This window comes from Sturnira hondurensis, unplaced genomic scaffold, assembly GCF_014824575.4.
Source record: "Sturnira hondurensis isolate 20B ecotype Veracruz unplaced genomic scaffold, ASM1482457v3 Scaffold0022910, whole genome shotgun sequence".
Lineage (NCBI taxonomy): Eukaryota > Metazoa > Chordata > Mammalia > Chiroptera > Phyllostomidae > Sturnira > Sturnira hondurensis.
Genome location: NW_028095541.1, coordinates 2,053,326 through 2,075,164, shown reverse-complemented (window position 1 = coordinate 2,075,164; position 21,839 = coordinate 2,053,326). Strand labels below are relative to the sequence as shown.

The window sequence follows — 21,839 nt, the reverse complement described above, 5'->3', positions numbered from 1 at the left end:
TGATTCTATGAGGAACTCAACATTTACACCCTTGATCTGAGATGATAAAGCCTTGATAAAGTACAAGTGATTATAGACCCCAAACCTTACCTTATTTTATTTTGGCAATTTTTTTTAAAGATTTTATTTATTTATCCTTAGAGGGGAACGGAAGGAGAAGAGAGAAATATCAATGTATGGCTGCCTCCTGTGAGTCCCCTGCTGGGAGCTGGCCTGCAACCCAGGCATATGCCCTGACTGGGAATCGAACCACGATCATGTGGTTCACAGGCCCGAGCTCAATCCACTGAGCTACACCAGCCAGGGTAATTTTAGCAATTTTTTTTAATCAGTAGAAAAATACTGAAATTTCCAGAAGAGAATACTATATAGTAATGGGTTTTTCCCTATTTTCAGAAGGAATATACAGAATAATAGTTCTCATTTAAAATGATGTAACTTTTAGTTATTTGTATTATTTTAAATTTTGAGTGTATTAATATGGCTCAAATTCTTACTTGATTAATTTTGGCAGTATTTAAGTCTTGGTCTCAGGAAGACTCAGTATTTTCCCAGTTTAGACCAGTGTTGCCAAAGGTTTTTATTTTATTTATGGAAAGCTGTGGGTTTTGGTTTCAAGTTTCTCTTAATCAGGATAATATTTGGAATATTACTTTGGTACTAATGCTGTAATTGATTGAACCATAGCACATTGGAGACTTTTCTTCCATTGCCCTCTTTGACATCTTAAGAAGCTGAGGCCAGCCTCCTCACTCCTGAGCTGTCTGCATGGCCACCTCCCAAGTCCTCATCCCACAGTGACTTCCAGATAGTAGCCAGATTGTCCTCAGAGAGCACAGGGCAAGAAGTTTGCCCATTATTCTCAGGACTGGAAACGAGGCTAAGAAGTGCCTTTCTGAATTTGCATAAGCTCCTGTTTTCCACTTCAACATTCCACAAAGTTAGAGTGGAAAATTTATCTAACTGAAATGGTATTTCCTCTTAGACACTATTATTAGGAAAATAAGTCACTATGCTTATAACTCCCATGTTTGGCAACATTTCCCCTTGGCTGAAATATTTCTATCAGTACTCAAATGCCAGTAGTTTTCAGTATATAAATGTTATATAACATACTCTGTGCCTTCACAGATGGAATCCACACTAAATTCAGGTGTAATCAAGGCAGAGCCTTTATAAGTGAACAAGTAAGGTTAACATCTAGGCATGCATTTGGAAACTTATTCACAGTACCTTTTGGTCATGGAAAATGATACTTTTTATAGACTACACTTTTCTTAAAGAAATAATTAAATTTATCTTAGTATAAATAACATCTCAATAAAGAACCTGCTGGCTGCCTTTCCTTTTGTCCTTCATCAGTTTTTCAGTGCATCTAGCAACCTACCTGCTGTCTTAAAAAGCAAAAACTCCTACTTCTTCATTTTTCTGCTGTTTCCTATAGTGCCTTAAGGCTTGTGCTTGTAGAAGTAATTTCTCTTGCCTGAAATCTCAGATCTGGTGTCAAATATTCCTTTTAATATTTTTTAATAAGCAGCAGTTAGTTGTAATAGAACACTGTAGTCCCATCATCTGCCCACCTCGATACAATATTGCTAAATATTGAAAACAAGCAAGATAAAAAGATACTTTCACTTATACGTGCACTTTTGATTTATTTTAATTTCTTTTTTTAAACAGTGATTCTCAGTAGGATTAACCTTAGAAAGTACTTTATTTGAGAGACATCTAGAGCCCTGAAGCTTCTTTATGATTTAATTCTACACATGTGGCCACAGGTCATGGCTGTCACACATCTGATAGATGAACAAGAAAGAATGTTCTACTCTATTCAAATTAGGAAGGAGTAGAATATCAAATACATTGCTTGATTTTTTTAATCTGAGATTTAATAAAAATTTTACTTTGGGATGAGACAAAGGAAATCTTTGTTTTAAATTCAGACTTTATGGATTTTGTGAAAAGAAGTTCCTAATTTTTTATATCGAATACAGAGCTAAACTGTTGCTGAGCATTACTCTTTCTTGGCATTATATAACTTCCATTTTAACTGGGCAGTGCCATTTCATTACAGAAGAATAAGAAAGACATTTATCAAGGGAAAATAGGAATATTCAAATGTGAGTAAAATGACATTTGAATACACCTATATAAAAATATATTAGAAAATAATCATAGTTTTACATTTCAAAAGAATTATTTACTGTTTTATTTAATAAAACAGTAAATAAAATGTATTTGTGATATTGTCATACTTCCTAATCATTAATTATTAAGGTAATATTATTTTCCTAAAAGAAGATACAGATGTTTGCTGAAATGATTTATAGAGTCAGCCATGTGAACATTGTTGGTGAAGCATAGTGACAGGCTTTTATTTAGCTGTGAAAACAGCCACAATTATATTGAAAATAAAATCTTTATATATAAAACATAAAAAGCTGTAGTAACTTTAGATTAATATGTAATTACTGATTTTTAAAGAAATTATACAGATCAACTTTAAACTTTATCATATAATTTATAAGTATTTACATTAACAATAATAATGTCTCTATAATATTAACTATAAAATAATTGTATATTGGCATATGAAAAAAATATATCAAAAAACATACCTTGTAAGAAGAGAGTAAGCCCTCTTGAAAGTAGAATTTTCCACCATGTACTGCTTATCTGTAATGTAAATGTTCTCAGGTACTTTTTAAGAAGAAAAGATAATATGTTACATTTAAAAGAAAAGGACCCTCAGCAGAACCTTGTGTGGCTGCACCCTGGGTGACACTGGAATAAGCTGCTTCCACAGATTAGCCCATGTTAGTACTGGGAAGCAAGATTAAAACTTGTTGCTGCTCATGTGTTTTTCATCACTGTTTGTATTGTAGCCAAGACTTCTAGCTAAACTCTAGATGTCTACTGGAAGATTCTGAAGAAAAAAAGTGTTTAATAATACATGGCAACTGGCCATTGAAAATACAGTGATAGTCATTCAAGAAATACCTGATTTGAAAAAATACTTCATGAGATTCTTAAATGAATAAATACCTATAAATTTAAAAAGTATTTACCTTATATAGACCAACAAAATACTTACCATTCTTAGTAAAGTGTATGAACATTATTGAAGTATAAATCCAAGCTCTAGAAGTATCAGAGACAGGAGACATGCTGTTGTTTTCTTCTGGTGACTGAAGCTATTACATAAAGCATGCTTCTCAATATTTTTTTTAAAGCGCTTAGACCTGCTCTAGGCATGGCAGGGGAGGTGCCGAACAGACACTATGTAATGCCCCAGGTCTCTCATCTATATGCCATGGTTGGACTTTCCTGTTTCAAGAGAATATTAGCTGTGACCACACAGTTTTTAGGGAGGACCCCAGGAGCAGAAAGACACCATTCTCTGAGAAGAAAGTCATTGTTAGCATACCCTTACCCATTCACTCCTGAGAGAATGCCCAATTCCTACATCAAATAAGACATCCTTCAAGAGAGGACATTTTCCTAAGTCTGGTGAAAAAGACTGACTGGTGCTAGGTGATGCCAGTGGGTCTCCTGATTTTCAGATGTTGGGGCCAGCCTCTTTTTGGAGTGCATTTCTACTCAGCAGGGTTTATTCTTTCCTGCCATAAAGATTCTGACTGTCCTTTTCCTCCTCCCAGAGAAATAGCAGTCATACGTATAGAGAGTACTGTGCCTCAAATGGGCAGGTGGCCAGCCCCCACCTAGATAAAATACCCTTCCTTGGAACTCGAGGTGGGCAGTTTCCTACACTTGGCCCGAAAAGCTTCAGGCCTGCAGCACCTAAAGGGTAGCAGTCCTCCTGTTTGGTTAGAATGCTCACATTCTCATTTATTCAGTTATGTTTAGTTCAAAACAAGGTACATGTATTACCTTGATAAACTGGGACATCTTGAAAGTTGAAGTGGATTTTATTAACCTGAGTTTCATCAGAGCAGCAGCTGTAAATGGAAAGCCCTTGGGAAAAATTGTATTTGTCATGCTCAATGTTTTCTTTCATTATTTAACTTTTAATTGAAGTATATATTATAAAAATATGAATACATCATATGAACATACCTTTAGAAAAACCTGTGGTTTAGAAAATTGAGGTTTTGCTAAAGGTGTGTTCATATGATGTGGCAAATGTGTTTTTTTCCTCGCTTTAGAAAAACCTCACAAAAAGTGAGTAGCCTCTTTCTCCTTTCCTCACTTGTGAGCCCTGAGCTTGTCTTCCTCCAGCATCAATTAATTTTCACAAACTAAACTAAATCCCTGTGCTCCCAGAGCCCTCCCCATAATCACTCTCTTCAGAGGGGACCCTGCCTGACCTCAATCACCATAGCCTATTTTCTGAACTTCACATAAATGGATCATTCTTACAGTACATTCTCTTTTGTGTCTGGCTTTCTTCATTCAACCTTATGTTTTTGAGGTCCATCTAAGTCCTTGAGGTTAACAATAATTTATTCATTTTCATTACTGTATGGCATTCTGTTCATGAATATGCCACAGATTATATATTTTATATATAGTCTACTGGGTTCATTCCCATTTGTAGCACAGCTATGAACATTTGAACATTCTTTATTGTCTGATGCTCATGTATGAATTTTTGTTAGTTACAGATTGCTGTATTTAAAAATTATGAGGTTAGTACTGGAGAATTAGTTTTACTATATCAAATAATATTGCTAAGAATCATAAATAAGCAGCACATTACTACATGGTAAACAAGAAAATAAATTACAAAACTGAAAAAGTAATGTTCTCTGTACTACCATTTTATGAACAGAGACATGGATTGCTATAAAAGGAACTTCAAGATGAATTTCTTACATGGGTTGATATATTTCATCCATGTAAAAATACAAAAATATTGCTTAAGTTGAGCTCATGCATAATTTCCAAGACCCTGACTTACCTCCTACTACCTCCTGACTACCTCCTATTTTTCTGACTACCTCCTACTTTAGAAATGGGGTGGACTAAACCCTAACAAGTGAGAGCTGGAAAATGCCTTAGAAATCGTCTTATTCAAATTAAGAATCCCATGAGTAAGGATTAGAAATGACTGTGGCCGCATTGATGCCTTTTCGAGCTCAGATACCACTCAAGTGATCCAGTTTTGTGGTTTAGAGCAGCCATTATCTGGTGCCTCATCACCTTTTCTGCCCTCACCTTCTAAGTACATTGCAGTGGATTATGTAATGGTCTCATCTAGCAGTAGCTACAAGGAATCTGTTGGTCCATCTTTTCATTCAGTGAATTGTGTAAGTGCTATGGAGCAAAAAGCAAGATTGGGGGGTGGGAATGAGTGATCAGTCACTAGAGAAGCCCTGAGGGATGTGGTGCCTTGCAAAGAAATAACTGGTTTAAGAATGCTCTAGACCATTGAGTCCTATGATATAGATGATGTATGTTCTTTATATGTAACATAAAGTTTGTATATAATAAGCATTCACAAGACTTCTTAATGGAATGGATGGTTGTGATTTGATGGTTTTGAATGTTCAGGTGTCCCTGATGGTGGACTAGGTTCTGTGGTTTATAATGAATTGCTTTTATTCTGTATGTCATGACCCTTGGGCAGTATTTTAGCCTACAGATGTGTTTTCTTTGGAGCATATAGTATTTTTTAAAAAGCAGGAAATTTCATATCAAATCCAAATTTACAGAATATCTTTAAAAATCAGTCTGACAGAGTCAGCTCTTAATTCCTGTGTAGTTCCAGCAATTGGCTAAGCTCATAGCAATCTCTGTCAAATGGGCTTCTGGTCCCTGGTCTTGGGCTTCCTCTCCCTTCTCTACCCCTAGTGCTGTTGAGGACTTGCTTCTGTGACATGCGGACTGAGGGAGATTTCTCTCTGAAAATAAGTTTATCTCATAAATTGTCATTTAAAATGAATTAAGCTTATGGGGGAAAAAGAACTTACACAGTTTAGTTTATAATATTGTATGAGTGTCAAATATTTTTAAATAATGCCTCAAAACTCCATTTGTTTTGAAGAATAGGTACAAGTAATGGTTTTGTTTTAAATCAGTCCCAGTACTTTTCACTGAAAAAACTTGAAAACAGGGAGTGCATCTAACTTCCAGATATGCATTTTTAGGGGTCATTTCCTACTAGAGGTACCAGGTAAGGGCCAGGAAAGTATGAGGTATGCCTGAAATATCGTGTACCAATAGGCATGAAAGTGTACAGAAATTACAGTGGACGTGTGAACAGAACATAGAAACCAATGTGAAGGTAGTTTGAGCATCTTAGAAAGAATAAGGATGGGAATGAATTATATAATGGATCAAATGAAAAATCTTTTCCAAATAGTAACAGAGGTAAGAGTGTCAAAAGAGTCAGAGCTTCTCCTGTAGAAGAATGCCAACTAATGAGTACAGCAGGAATCTTAGAGTTAAAAAAGCAGTACTGTGAAACTTCCAGTAGAGTGATTGATTTAGGCAGAGATAATGGAAGATAAAACCAAGTAAAAGATGATTGGATGGCAAAATATTCACACAGATTCAGAAATCTTACCTTGCAGCCCTGGCCAGTATAGCTCAATTGGTTGGAGTATCATCCTGTATACCAAATGGTCAGAACACATACCTAGGTTGTGGTAACTGATCTATGTATCTTTCTTACTCTCATGTCAATGTTTCTCTCTCTCTCCATGCCCAACCCCTGTCCCTCTTCCTCTCTCTCAAATCAATAAACATATTCTTGGGTAAGTTTTTTAAAAAGAGATTCATAGAGAAGATTCATAAGGAAGTGATATGTTATATATAGGCAACTTACATTCCAATGGAACTGTTGTCTGCAAATAAATCTAACCTTGGTTCTCAAACATCTTGGTTCTTGAACAATTTGCTTCTCAATCAAGTTGTTCACAGAAAAAATGTCTTCATTGTCTGACAAAACTTTCAGTCTAAATTCTCTCTATCCCTCAACCCTATTATACTGATATCTTTATATGATCGGTTACATGTCTCTCAGGCAACAAGCAAATGAGATTCAGTTTTCAAAGAAATTGCTCCTCAAACAGTTTTCTGGAACAAATTAATTTTGAGAACCAAGGTTCCACTGTACTATGTGTGTGTATTGATAGATAGCTAGATAGATATGGATATAGAAAGAAAGAAAGAGATTAAATGAATGTGAAAAAATATTAATTGGTGAATGTAGATGAAGAGTATATAGATGTTCATTGCATTCTTTTAACTTTTCTATGGCTTTAAAAGTATCTCTAAATAAACGGAGGAATAAATGCTAAGTCAGGGAAATAAGGCCATTTGCCTTAATTTTAGCTCTTTGATTTATCCTTAGTTCTAGTTAAATATTTACATGTAAAATTTATTTTCAGTTAATTAAGGAGTTACCCAGAAGGCATTCTTAACCTAGGTTACATGAATCCCTAGAGGATTTTGGAAAGGTTGTATGAATTTTTTGATACATGAAAGTGTTTTTATGTGTTTTTTTCCTGTATAGAAGAAGGTTCATCATAATTTTCATCATATCTTCAAAGGGGTTTATCCTTCAATAGTTGATAACTATTGCCCCATAATAGTTTTGTAATTTATAATGCCTTCTGTATTCTGAGTATCACAATACTAGTTAAATTTGCATATCAGATAGTACATGTATAAATTTGGTAATTGTGAACAGAATCTCAACTTACTGAAAACATATGAATGCTCATCAGATTCTAACTTACAAAAACTTTTGCTTGTATCAGCTGATAGTTTAATGTGAGTTTATTTGACCACAGAGATTCTGTTACTTAGGAACACACAATGACATTTTAATAACATGATGTATTTCTTTTTCAATACATATTTAGTGTCACATGTCATTTTTAATACAAATTGCTTTTCCTTGTTTGGACTCACATTGTTTACATTTTGTGCAAAGGAAAAATATTCTAGACTGTAAGTTTTCATTTTATTCATGTTCATGTAGAAAAAATAACTTCAAAGCAAAAATAGTCATGCTTTTATTTCTTAGTAACAAAAAGAAATAAAAATGTGTACTAACAAGTAACAAAAAAGATATACAAATGTGTAGGAACACATTTTTAGTAACAAAAAGAAATAAAACTAACTTATTATGTGTACTAAGTAACAAAAAAAAATAAAAATGTGTACTAACACTAAGCTCGGTTTACCAAGTCAAAAACATTCCCTTCTCTGCAAGTAATTGTGTGACAGAACAAATTTCAGCATGGCTTGTTTGTTCCTGCTCAGCATGTTGAAGAAGACACATGAGTAATAGGTTAGAATATGCTGAACTGTTGTTTAAGATACAGTGGATTGAATGTGTACTAACAAGTAAGTACAGTATTTATGGTATATTTTAGTTTTTATGAAAAAAAATTAAATGCCTGTGAATCTGTTGGATTAGGTTCGGTCACAGGAACAGTAATGAAACAATTAAACTCCCCAGGAAAACCATCTGCCCAGAGCATGCTGCACCTGGCTGCAGCACAGGAAAGCCAAGGCCACTCTATCCCTGTACATTCCCATGGTTTATCTTGGAAGTAGGAATGTATCTGCAGAGCAGGTTTATTGATGAAATACTCTTCTAGTTTAGCTAGCTATCTTTATTTCTTAATGTTTTAAAAATCCTCACCTGAGGACATGGTTTTATTGATTATGGGGAGGGAGGGAAGAAGAAAGGAAAGAGAGGCAGAGAGAGAAAGAAGAGAAACATAGATCAGTTGTATCCCAAACGTGCCCCAACTGGGGATGGAACATGCAAACTAGGTATTCGCCCTGACTGTCAATCAAACATGCAACCTTTTGGTGTACAGGACAACACTGCAATCAACTGAGCCACCCAGCCAGGTTTATCTGGCTATCTTAAATACAGTTTTTAACCTGTTTTAGGTATTGAAAGTAATCACATTTATTATAAATCAGATTCATTTTTCTTTCTAATAATCAGGATTTTTAAAAATCTGCTTCTAAACTACTTCCATGTCCATGACAGGAAGTAGTTCAGACTATGTGTCATAGTTTCACTTTGCATTTATGGAGCCCCTGCTGGAGCACATTTTATTTTGGTTCACCCTGCTCTGTGAGATGGGTTGCTTGGGAAGAGCTTGGGATCACTGCTGACGTGGTAGAAGTGTCACAGTGGAGCCTGGCCCTCTACAGAGAGTGTTGCCTGATCCCTGTCTTAGTGTAAAAGGCCTGCTTATTTTCCCACTGTATTTCACAAATTAAGAAATCAGTTTACTTGAGTGTTTAATATCTCCCATAGTAAGAGGCCTGGTAGCCTTGAGCAAGTCATTGTACCTTCTGGTCTGCTGGTTTCCCAGCACCTGTCAATGAAGAAATGGACACTCACCTTATCTAACATTCACTCCGTGCCTAGCACTGTCATGGACATCACCTCATCTAACCTTCCTGGCAACCTTGGGAGATAGGTGTTGTTCCCCCCATTCAATGGATGACTAACTGGAAATCAGAGTCTATAGACCTTAGCCAAGACCACAGCTAGTAAGGATTCTAGTTCAGAACCACAATACTTACTCTTGTTTAGAGGTGGCCAGAAACGTCTGACTCTTTCCATGGATACTTTTACTATTTTTGAATTTTAAGCTGACCAAGTATCTGAGTTCACATTCAACTATGGACAGAGGAGTAGTTATTATCATCAATCTCTAAATACTTCTCCTATGAGGAAACTTTTTGTTTTCTAAATAAAGGAAAGTGGTAGAATACATATCATACAGGGTTTTACTTGGCCCTTTGAAGTTTCACTTTAACAGCAGAATCTGAGTATTATATTCTTTTATGTCAGCATCTGTGATCCTAGTAATCTATGATTACAGCATAGATTGTAATCTGTGGTTACAATCTATCTTGTAAATCTAGCACAAGCTACAGCGGGTCCTCAAATAATGTCCTTTCATTCAATTTTGTTTTGTTACAATGTTGATGAGATTGTATAGAAACTTAACTCATTTATATCACTTAGCTTATGATAAAATTGGTTTTGTTATACATAGTTTAAAGTCACAGAACTCATCAACTGCATTAGTGAGGGCTTACTGTCTACCTCCTCCCTGTCCACTGTGCAACACCCCACCTACATGAAGAAGTAATCAATATAGACCTAACTTATAATATCAGATCTGTCTGTCACCCAACTGGTGGCACATACACTGAATGCCAAGGGGAGAGGGGCACTTCCCCAGGAGCTCGTCTTCTAGGCACAGCTTGTCTTGTGCCCTGGGAACCTCTGTGAGACCAGACCACAGCTCAGGTCAGGTGGAAACTTGTAGTGCACTTGGCTACTTCACTTGCCTTGATATTGGAGGCTGGTGACCATTAGAGTCTGGTTCTCCTGTCCTTCTCCTTAAATGCCCCTCAGTTACATTCTTGTCTGTAGGTTCCACTCCGACTGCACACATTTCTGCCTTTCCTACTTCTCTCATCCTCCTGACTGAAATCCATGGCAACTCCCCAACTTGAGCATAATCAGTCTTGCTCAAACCGTGCCTCTCTCTCAGCATCTCTGCATCATCACCGAGACTGAGAGCAGTTCTCTTGAGCTCCCTTCTCTACTACCCACAGGTATTTCTTTTGAAGTCTCTGTCATACCTGTTTTTTTTTTTTTTTTACCTATTAAAGACATACCTGTCATGTCTGTTTATTTTTTTTTTAGTACATTTTATTGATTGCGCTATTACAGTTGTCCCATTTTCTCCCTTTTATTCCACTCGGCCCTGCACATTCCCTCCCACTCGTATCCCCCGCTCCTTTAGTTCGTGTCTGTGGGTCATACATATAAGTTCTTTGGCTTCTACATTTCCTATACTATTCTTAACCTCCCCCTATTTTCTATCTACCATTTATGCTATTTATTCTCTGTACCTTTCCCCGCCTTCTCCCTCCTGCTCCCTCACTGATAACCCTCCATGTGATTTCCATTTCTGTGATTCTGTTCCTGTTCTAGTTGTTTGCTTATTTATTTATTTATGCATTTTAGGTTCAATTGTTAATAGCTGTGAATTTGTTGCCATTTTACTGTTCACATCCTTGATCTTCTTTTTCTTAGATAAGTCCCTTTAACATTTCATATAATAAGGGCTTGGTGATGATGAATTCCTTTAACTTGATCTTATCTAGGAAATACTTTGTCTGCCCTTCCATTCTAAATGATAGCTGTGCTGGATAGAGTAATCTTGAATGTAGGACCTTGCCTTTCAAGACTTCGAATATCTTTTTCCAGTCCCTTTTTGCCTGCAAGATTTCTTTTGAGAAATCAGCTGATAGTCTAATGGGCACTCCTTCATAAGTAATTGTCTCCTTTTCTCTCACTACTTTTAAGATTTTCTCCTTATCTTGAATCTTGGATAATGTAATTATGATGTACCTTGATGTGTTCTTCCCTGGGTCCAACTTCTTTAGGACTCTCTGAGCTCCCTGGACTTCCTGGAAGTCTATTTCCTTTGCCAGAGTGGGGAAGTTCTCCATTATTTTTTCAAATATGTTTTTAATTTCTTGCTGTTTCTTTTCTTTTTCTGGCACCCCTATGATTAGGGTCTTGGAACATTTAAAGATGTCCTAGAGGTTTCTAAGCCTCTCCTCATTTTTTTGAATTCTTGTTTCTTCATTCTGTTGCGGTTGAATGTTTATTTCTTCCTTCTGCTCCAAACCCTTGATTTGAGTCCCTGTTTTCTTCCTGTCATTGTTGGTTCCCTGTAAATTTTCCTTTATATCACTTTTCATAACCTTAATTTTTTCCTCTAATTTGCAACCACATTCAACCATTTGTGTGAGCATCCTGATTAGCAGTATTTTGAACTGTGCATCTGATAGGTTGGCTATCTCAATGCTTAGTTGTATTTTTTGTGGAGCTTTGATCTCTTCTTTCATTTGGGCCAGGGTTTTTTTTTTGGTCTCGCATGCCTGTTATGTAGTAAGGGGTAGAGCCTTAAGACACTAGGACAGGGCAACCCACTTTGCTGCATTGTGTTGCTGTGTGTGGGGAGGGGTCTGAAAGGGTACACTGCTGCTTGCTGTGCTCTCTGGCAGTTTTCAGTCACTTTCCCTGCTACCCACAATTAAATTGGGCCCTCTAGTGCTGATTCCCAGGTGGGTGGGTTTGTGCATGATCTAGGACCCTCTGAGTGTCACCAATGAACTCTCTTGTGAGGCTGGGTGTTTCTCCTGCTGCCACCTCAACCCCCACAGGTACTTTCCATTAGAGGCTTTGAGGCTTTATCTCCCTGCACTGGAACCCTGGGTTGTGCATTTTATTTCGTTCCCCATTTTGTTCTCCTGGTTTATCTGCACGGGAATGGGGGACTGGCCAGTCCTCAAGCTGCCTTGGTTGGAGTCCTCTCCACCCAACTGCCAGTCTCTGCCCCTCCTGCCTGTCTGGATGAATGTTTCTTCTTTAACCCCTTGGTTTTCAGACTTCCATACAGTTCTATTTTCTGTTAGCTCTGGTTGTTTTTGTGTTTAAATTTGTTGTTGTCCTTCTTTTGGTTGTGCGAGGAGGCACAGTGTGTCTACCTACGCCTCCATTTTAGCCAGAAGTCCTGTTTCTGCTTCTGCTTGTTCCTCCATTCATCTGTGCTGTTTTGGGCCCCACATACTGTTTCAAGATTGTTCCTGTGGTGGCTTTTTTCCTTAAACAATTGCTTTCATGGCACATTTCTCCCCTCAGAGTTGACCATAATGTTCTGCATATTTAGTTACAGTAAGTCTGGTATCTCTTGACCTTCTAGGCCCTTCTGGCCTCTTGTTTTCTGCGTTGTCTCTTAACCAGTGAACTTTACTCAGCAAGATACACACCTCTCACTAATCATTCCTTCCCTCTCAATTGATTCCAAACCTATTTCAAGGCTCCAGTCAAGCCTGTTGATTTTTCCTTCTTCAAAGTACCTATGTGCATTATATGATTCAATGCTAATTTTGTCCTATATTATACCACAGGCTTCCTTTGTTAATCCTGAAATAAATTTGTCAAATTAGGAAAACTATTTTACCTACAGCATACTGTACTATGCTTAACACAATGTCTACCAGCAGTAAAAATTTGAGGTTTTATTCTTTAGTTATATAGCTGTCATCTGTTTTTACAGTTATCTTAAAACAAGCATTATAATTTATTAACACTTCCCAATGAATTTAAAGGATTGCATTACATAGAATTGAACTGTTACTGGGATAGTCACATTCTGTGTGTGAATGGGGTAGTCATCCTGACTTCACTGCCCTTAGAAATGTGCATATGGATCAGAGGACACTGTGCATAGGCACATTTCAACTAATATTATGGGTGGTGTTTAACACTCCAATGAAAGCTGTTGTTTTTTTGAAATATATTAGTTTCAGGTGTACAGCATAGTGGTTAGACAATCATATACTTTACAAAGCGTTCCCCCGATATTTTCAGTACCTACCTGGCACCATTCATAGTTATTACAATATTATTGACTATATTTTCCATACTGTACTTTACATCCCCATGACTATTTTGTAACTACGAATCTATACTTCTCAATCCCTTCACCTTTTTCACCTAGTCCCTGAACCTCTTCTCCCCTGTGGCAATCATCAGTCTGTTCTATGCATCTGTTTCTTTTTGTTGTTGTTGTTCATTTATATGTTCTTCTGAGTCCACATGTAAGTGAAATAATGTATTTGTCTTTCTGTATTTTTCATTTAGCATTATACCTTTTAGGTCCATTCATGCTGTTGCAAATAAATTCTTTTCATGGCCAAGTAATATTCCATTGTATATATGTATATACCACAGCTTTTTTATCAACTCATTTATTGATGGGCACTTGGTTGCTTCCAGATTTTCATTGTTGTAAATGATGCTGCAAATGAACATAGGGTACATATAATCTTTCAAAGTAATGTTTTGGGTTTTTTTGAATATGTACTCAGAAGTTGAATTGCTGAGTCAAAAGACAGTTTCATCTTAATTTTTTTCAAGGAAACTCCATACTGTTTTCCACAGTGGCTATATCAGTCTTCATTCCCCCCAACACTGCATAAGGGTCCTCCTTTCTCCATGTCCTCACCAAGAGTAGTTTGTTGATATATTGAAGATAGCCATCTGACACGTGTGAAATAATATTTCGTTGTGGTTTTAATTTGCATTTCTCTGATGATTAGTGACATTGAGAATCCTTTTATATGTCTATAGGCCATCTGTAGGTCTTCTGTGGAGAAGTGTCTGTTGAGGTCCTTTGCCCATTTTTTAGTTGGGATTGTTTGGTTTTGGGGTGTTGAATTGTAAGAATTCTTTATAAATTTTGGATATTGTTCATTAGTTTTTATCATTGGTGAATAGGTTCTCCAGTTCATTGAGTTGTCTTCATTTTGTTGATGGTTTTCTTTGCTATGCAAAAACTTTTTATTTGGATGTAATTTCATTTGTTCTTTATTTTCTTTTGTAGTCCTTGCCTGAGGAGATATATTAGAAAAAATGTTAATAAGAGAAATGGCACAGATTCCAGTGCCAGTGTTTTCTTCTACAAGTTTTAGTTTTTAAATCTTACATTTAAGTTTTAAATCCATTTTTGAGTTTATTCTTACATATTACATAAGAAAGTGATCCAGTTTCACTTTTTTGCATGTATCTGTCTGGTTTTCCTAACACAATTTATTGAATAGACTGCCTTTACCCCATTGTATGTTCTTGCTTCAAGAACAGGTATTTTGCTTCCTGGGTTTTATTATAATTTTAAGTGAGATTATCTACTTAATTTTACTTTCTGCTGGTTTATTATTGGTGTGTAAAATGCAATTGATTTCTGGATATTTATTTATTTTGTATCCTGTTACTTTCTAAATTTATCAGTTCTAGTAATTTTTTGGTGGAATCTTTAGGGCTTTCTACATATAATATGTCATCTGTAAACAATGACAGTTTTACTTTCCAATTTGGATGCTTTTTATTTCTTCTTGCCTCATTGCTGTGGCTGTGACTTCCAGTACTATACTGAATAGAGTGGTGAGATTTTACATCCCTGTCTTGTTCCTGATATTAAAGAAAATGCTTTAGGTTTTCCCCGTTGAGTATGATACTGATTGTGAGTTTGTCACATGGTCTTTATTATATTGAGATATGTTCCCCCTGATTCCACTTTGCCAAGAGTTTGGGTATTGATTGGATTTGTCACTCTTTTTCTGCATCTTTTGAGACAATCATATGATTTCTGTTGTTCATTTTGTTTACGTGGTCTCTCATGTTAATTGATTTGCAGGTTTTATATTAAGCTTGTATCCCAGGAATAAATCCCACTCGATCCTGGTGTATGACAGTTTTAATGAATTGCTAGACTTGGTTTGCTAATATTTTGTTAAGGATTTTTGCATCTATGTTTGTCAAGGATATTGGCCTTTAATTTATTTCTTTGTAGTGTTTTTATCTGGTTGTGGAATTAGGATGATGCTGGCCTTGTAAAAAGAGCTTGCAAGTTTTCCCTTCTCTTGAGTTTTTTTTTGAATAGTTTGAGAAGGATAGGCGTTAATGCTTAAATGTTTGATTAAATTTGTCTGTGAAGCCGTCCAGTCCAGTCTTTTGTTTTCTGGGAGTTTTTTATTATTGCGTATATAATTTTATTAATTATAATTGGTCTAATCAGGTTTCCTGGTACTTGCTGATTTAGTTTGGGAAGATTGTAAATTTCTAGGAATTTAACCATTTGGGCCTGGTGGTCTAATTTAATGGCATGTAGCTGTTTGTAATTATGTCCTTTAATGCTTTGTAATTCTATGGTATCAGTTGTTACTTCTCTTTCATTTCTGATTTTATTTATTGGGTCCGCTCTCTTTTTTTCTTGATGAGTGTGGTTAAAGGTTTGTCAGTCTTGTTTATCTTTTCACAGTATCAGTTCTTGGTTTCAGTCTTTTGTATTTTATTTTATACTCTAGGTCATTTATTTCCTCTCTGATCTTTATTGTTTCCTTTCTTCTACTCACTTTGGGCTTTATAAGTTAATTCTTTTTTTAGATCCTTTAGGTGTAACATTAGATTCTTTATTTGAGATATTTCTGGTTCCTTGTGAATTTCCCAATTAGGACTACTTTCACTGTGTGCCATAGATTTTGGGGTTGTTGTGTTCCCATTTTTATTTGTCTCCAGGTATGTTTTTATTTCTTCCTTGTTCTCACTGTGTAGTAACTTGTTATTTAGCCTTCATGTGTCTGTGTTTATTTCAGTTTTTTTCTTGTAATTGATTTCTAATTTCACAGCAATGTACTAAGAGAAAAGAGAAGATGCTTGATATGATTTAAATCTTATATTTATTGAGACTTGTTTTATCTGTTGACATGTGGTCTATCCTAAAAAATGTTTCATGTGTACTTGAAAAGGATATATATTCTACTGCTTTGGGGTGAAAAGCTCTGAAAATACCCTTTAAAACTCTATGGTTTCGTAAGTCATTTAGGGCCACTCAGTCCTTGTCGACTTTCTGTCTGAAAGATCCATTGTTGTCAGTGGGGTATTAAAATTCTCTGCTATGATTCAGTTACTGTTGATCTCTTCCTTTATGTCCATCAATATTTTCTTTATATCTAGATGCTTCTATGTTGGGTGTGTAAATGTTTATTAGGGTTATAGCTTCTCATTGGATTGCTCTCTTTATCACTATGTAGTGTCTTTCTTTGTCTGTTACTATAGACTTTATTTTAAAGTCTATTTTTTCTAAGGGTTGTTGCTAGAGCAACTTTTTAAAATTTCCATATGCATGACATTTTTTTCATACCTTTACCTTCAGTCTGTGTGTGTGTTTCATTCTAAGGTGGATCTCTTGTAGGGAGTATACATCTGACTTATTTTATTATCCATTCAGCCACCCTTTATCTTTTTATTGGAGCATTTCAGCTACTTACACTTAAAGTGTTTATTGATGGGTACATATTTATTGTCATTTTATTCTTTACAACTATGTTCTTCTTTCTTTTTCTTTTTTTCTTATTGTTACAGGAGTCCCTCTAACATTTCTTTTTATACAGATTTGTTGGTAATGAACTCCTTTAGATTTTTCTTGTCTGGGAAGCTCTTTATTTCCTTACAACTTTAAAGTTATAGCATCTGTTGAGTAGAGTCATCTTGCTGGTGGGTCCTTGCATTTAATTTTTGAATATTTCATGCCAGTCCTTCGTGGCTTAAAATGTTTCTGTTGAGAAATCAGCTGACAGTCTAATGGGAGATCCCATGTAAATAACTCCTTTTCACTTGCAACTTTTAAGATTCTCTCTTTGTCTTTAACCTTGCCATTTTAATTATGTTGTATTTTGGTGTGGGTCTCTCTTTGGGTTCTTCTTGTTTGGGACTCTCTGTGCTTTTGGAACTTGAGTGTCATTTTGCTTCACCAGGTTAATTAAATTTTTAGTCATTATTTCTTTAAATAGGTTCTTAATCCCTTGCTCTCTTTTTTCTCCTCTGGTGGATGTTGTTACGTTTCATGGTGTCCCAAAACTCTCTTCCCTAAAACTCTGCTTATTTTAAAAATTTTTGTTTCCTTTTGCTGCTCTGACTAGGTGATTCAGTTCTGCTTTGTCTAATCTGTTGATTTCTTTTAGTGTATTTTTAGTTTCTGACTGCTATTTTTATGGTTTCTTTGTCCTTTTTTTTATGCTGTTGAAATTCTGTGTTCCTTGAGCATCCATATAACCATTGCTTTGAGCTCTGTATCTGGTAGATTGCTTGTCTTTATTATATTTAGTTCTTTTTCTGAGGATGTTTCCTGTTCTTTCATTTGGTGCATGTTTCCTTGTGTCTTCATTTTGGCTGCCTATCTATGATTGTTTCTATGTGTTACGTGATATGCTATGTCTCACAGTCTGGTAAGGTGGCCTTATGGTAGTAGGTGTTCTTGGGACCCATTGGTGCAGTCACACTTTAAAAAAAATTTTTTTTTAAAGATTTTATTTATTTATCTTTAGAGGGGAAGGGAAGGAGAGAGGGAGAGAAATATCAATGTATGGTTGCCTCTGATCTGTCCCCAGCTGGGAAATGGCCTGCAACCCAGGCATGTGCCCTGACTGGGAATCGAACCATGATCGTGTGGTTCACAGGCCCGTGCTCAATCCACTGAGCTACACCAGCCAGGGCTTGCAGTCTCCCTTTTCACCTGACCTGGATGCTATAGGAATGTCTTTTGTGTGGGTAACATAAGCCTTCCTGTTACAGTTGAGTCTTTTTTTTTTAATTCTCACCTGAGGGTATGTTTATTGATTTTAGATAGAGAGGAAGAGAGGGAAAAGCATCCATGTGGAAGAGAAACATCAATCAGTTGCCTCCTGTATGTGCCCCAACTGGGGTTTAAACCCGCAACCTAGATATGTTCCCTGACTAGGTATCAAATCCTCAACCTTTTGGTGTATATGTCAATGCTTCAACCAGTTGAACAATTGACCAGGGCTATCAATGAAATCTGATTGCTGTTCACCCCTGTATGCATGGAGTTGATCCTCAGGCTTGCTGACTTGAGGCTTGACTTTGACTACAGTATGTAAGCTGCTTTTATAGGTGCTAACCATAAGAAGCAGAATTTGTCTTAGATGGGTCTTGTGCCTGATGAGATCTTCCTTTGGATATATTGCTTGTGAAGCTAATTGGGTCCTGCTCTGATGTTACCTGAAGTGTGCCACTGGGCTTGTTGGTTCTGGGAACCCTTGAGAGGGACTCCAGTGTAGATCAATGTCAGATATTGCCTTTGACTGGTTCTGGGCAACCTGTTTGGAGCTACCAAGTGATCCACAGTTTGTGGCTGCCTCTGTTTGGCCTGGGTTTGTGTGGGAATGGCCAAGCTGTACACCAAGGTGGGCTTCAGACCAGCACTGAACCCAGGAGCAGGTCAGCAAAAGACCCAATCAATGCTCCCTGAGATCACCTCTGCTTGTTTTTACCTGATGGCTGCATGTTAGGTGCAGCCACTGAATGAGCCTTTGATAGTACATGAGTTGCATGAAGTAGGTTCTTAGTGAGTCACCAAGTTCGGGTAAGTGGTATTTCCCAGATTGATACAGATTCACACAGAGTGGCAGTGCTGGGTCTAAACAGCTCGGCAAAAGTTCCGGGATACACCAAGGCCAGCTTCCACCTGCTGGGTACCTACAGAATACCCGCAGACCTTTGTGGTGGGGGTCTCAGAAAGTCATCAGGGGGAGTCCAGCAGCATTTATCAGGCTCAAACAGAATAAGATTTAGCCATGAAGACAGGGCAGTTAGGTTTGCAAGGGAAAAAATGGATCCTATTCTAGGACTACACAACTCAATCTGTCGCCTTTCCTGGCCAGACTTCCTCAAGAACTCTAGTTCAGCAGGGCAGAGCTGCTTTGAGTCAGGATTGTATGGATAGTAAACCTCCCTTTGAGTGGCAGTGTCTGGCAACCTCACAGGAAGGAGGGGTGAGTGACTCTGGTCTCTGAGCCCACCACTCAGTCTATGACACTCCATGAATTTGTCTGGACCTCTACCCAATTGGTCCAGGCAGCTGAGTCCAACACAGGGTGGGAGCTCTGCAGGGCAAGGTGAGAGGGAGTTAGAAAGTTGGGACTCTTTTATTCCCCTAGGTTCATGCTCTGTGGAGGAGAATGCTCTCTTGGCAGTATAGGAAAGGGAGTCAGTACAGGAAACCTGGTAGTTGTTGTTTTAGCTGTCTCTCCAGAGCCACACAACCCAGTCTTTCCTCATACAACTCTGGTTCACTGCAAGCTGTTCTCCCTCCACAGGAACCCAGGATGAGTGGCTGTGAATGAAATCTTCTATATTGGCCTTTTAAGAGGGTACCTGGGTTTCTAGAAGATCACTGTCTCTCCCTGACAGGCAGAATTTCTGCTGTTTTCACAGTCAGATGCTTGTGGGTACCTCTTCCTGGCTCTGGTGCTGTGGGCTGGGAAGCCCAGCATAGCAGTCTCACTCCTAAGGGAGGACCTCCGGATTCTCAAGTATCACACAAAAGGTGCAAGGCCAGCCCTTTACATGCCTCCACCCTTCTTACCATTCTCATGGTGGCTTCCTCTATAATCCTTGGCTCTCAGATTTCTGCTCAGCTGGTCTTCTGTTGTTATAGTCAGGTTGATTGTGCTATATTTTAGTTGTAATCCCAGTTTGGTCCTGAGAGGAGGTGAGAATAACATCTACCAACTCCACTTCCATCTTAGATCTTCAATCAAAATCAGTTTTCTTAAGAAATAATTAACTTTAGCTCTTAAAGTGATGGTGGAGTCATTTGACAATTGCGGCTTATTGTATCTTCCTCACCCTTTTGGCAGTACCTGCTCCCCCAGGTGCCTTGTGCCTTCAGATTCAGAGGTATACCATGCCTATTCTCAGGCATCCAGGCTTTTCACTGTGCATTTCAACCAGAAGATATTGGTTAAGGCCAGACCCAGCTATGTTCTTTCTGTTGTTCCCAGGTTGTACTCACTTGCCCACCCTTGCCCCAGGGTCCTAACCTATCTGACCCATAGTGAGTCATGAAGGCAGGCAGAGATGGAGGGTGTGTGAGCCTTGTATCTGTGCCCTGTAGCACTATGGCATATTGAAGCCATCCTGCAGAGCTGCATTCAGCTCACCTGCATTCATTTCAGGGGTTTTCAGGTCAAAGGTAAGCAATCTTTAGTTATTGCAGAACTGCTCAGGGCTGATCCCACTCTAATGGTGCTAGAGTTCTAAAGGAACAGACACACCAACTAAACTTTCTTGCTCAGATACACAGAGTTTGGCTGCATCCAGGCAGCTGTAACCAGTACACCTGAGAAGCATTTGCTCAGGTCAAGGCTTTCCAACCTGGTTGCTAGGCAGAGGGTGAGGGGGCGACCAGGGGCTTTGTTTACATGTTCTTTGTGGATCTTAAAACTTGGTGTGTGATATAGATAGTACCTTTTCCATTTGTTTTAAGGGGAAAAGGAGGAGTAGCAACAGCTAGCCCTTTATGATGGAAGCAAAGACTACTTTGTTCAAAGGGAGAGTCTTTAGGGACACTTCCACTCTAGAGCTCCATGAACCCCTGCTGAGTAATGGTTAAAAACCACTGATCTATCCCAAACATACACTTTATAATTGAATTAAGTGAATCCCAGGAAAGTAAAAAGACTGCATAATTGGTCATCAGGGACCAAGATGGGCACCTAGATAGCCTGGTTCCTGATGTAGTTATATTGATTTCCTTATGATTCTAGGCTATTCATATCCTTTCACCATAAGATATCTTTGGTGCTTTTTTTTTTTACCTACAATAAGCCAAATTTCAAAAGTAAAAATATAGTTAGTATTCTTTGTATATATATGCAAAGATGACACCATTAATATTTTCACACCATGGCGAGACCAGGACTTCCTTTGTATGCGTATGTGTTAGTAATTGTAGCATATTTTTAAAGTCAACAGGGCATCTCTTTGTTTTTAACATTGTATTTTGAAAAATGTTTGCTGTAAGAACATTTATCACTTTTTTATCCTCACCTGAGGACATGTTTACTGATTTTAGAGAGTGGGGGAGGGAGGGAAAGAGAGAGGGAGAGAAATATCAACATGAGAGAGAAACATTGACCTGTTGCCTCTTGCATGCACCCCAGTGGAAGACCGAATCTGCAACCTAGGCATGTGCCCTGACCAGGAATCGAAAGCCTGACATTTCAGTCTACAGGATGATGCTCTTACCATCTGAGCCACACTGACCAGGGCTATCATTTTTTTTTAACAGGAGCATAATGAAATTTCAAGACTGAAAAAGTTCAATGCTAGACATTTTATCTTATAAATTATAAAATCAGTTGAAATAACAGTGTCTTCCAACTTAAGGACAAAGGTTCCATCAGTCATTCTGATTTTCAGCCTTCCTAAAGATTCTGCTCCC

At 37.5% G+C, this 21,839-nt stretch overlaps 2 protein-coding genes across 4 annotated transcripts in view; one reads left to right on the top strand and one right to left on the bottom strand.

The window, feature by feature from the left end:
* Positions 1-2,855, bottom strand: part of ASPN (asporin) — a 35,679-nt gene extending 32,824 nt beyond the window's left edge. The window contains exon 1 of one of the 2 annotated variants that reach the window (XM_037037154.1): positions 2,619-2,855. Coding sequence is in view for 1 of the 2 variants with exons in the window: in XM_037037153.1 (XP_036893048.1) it covers positions 2,619-2,665 (47 nt within the window). In the remaining variant the exon portion in view is untranslated. The remainder of the gene's footprint in view (positions 1-2,618) is intronic. The other variant, XM_037037153.1, reaches the window with a different exon arrangement.
* CENPP (centromere protein P) overlaps positions 1-21,839 on the top strand; it is a 286,410-nt gene that overhangs the window by 162,396 nt on the left and 102,175 nt on the right. The window lies entirely within an intron of this gene.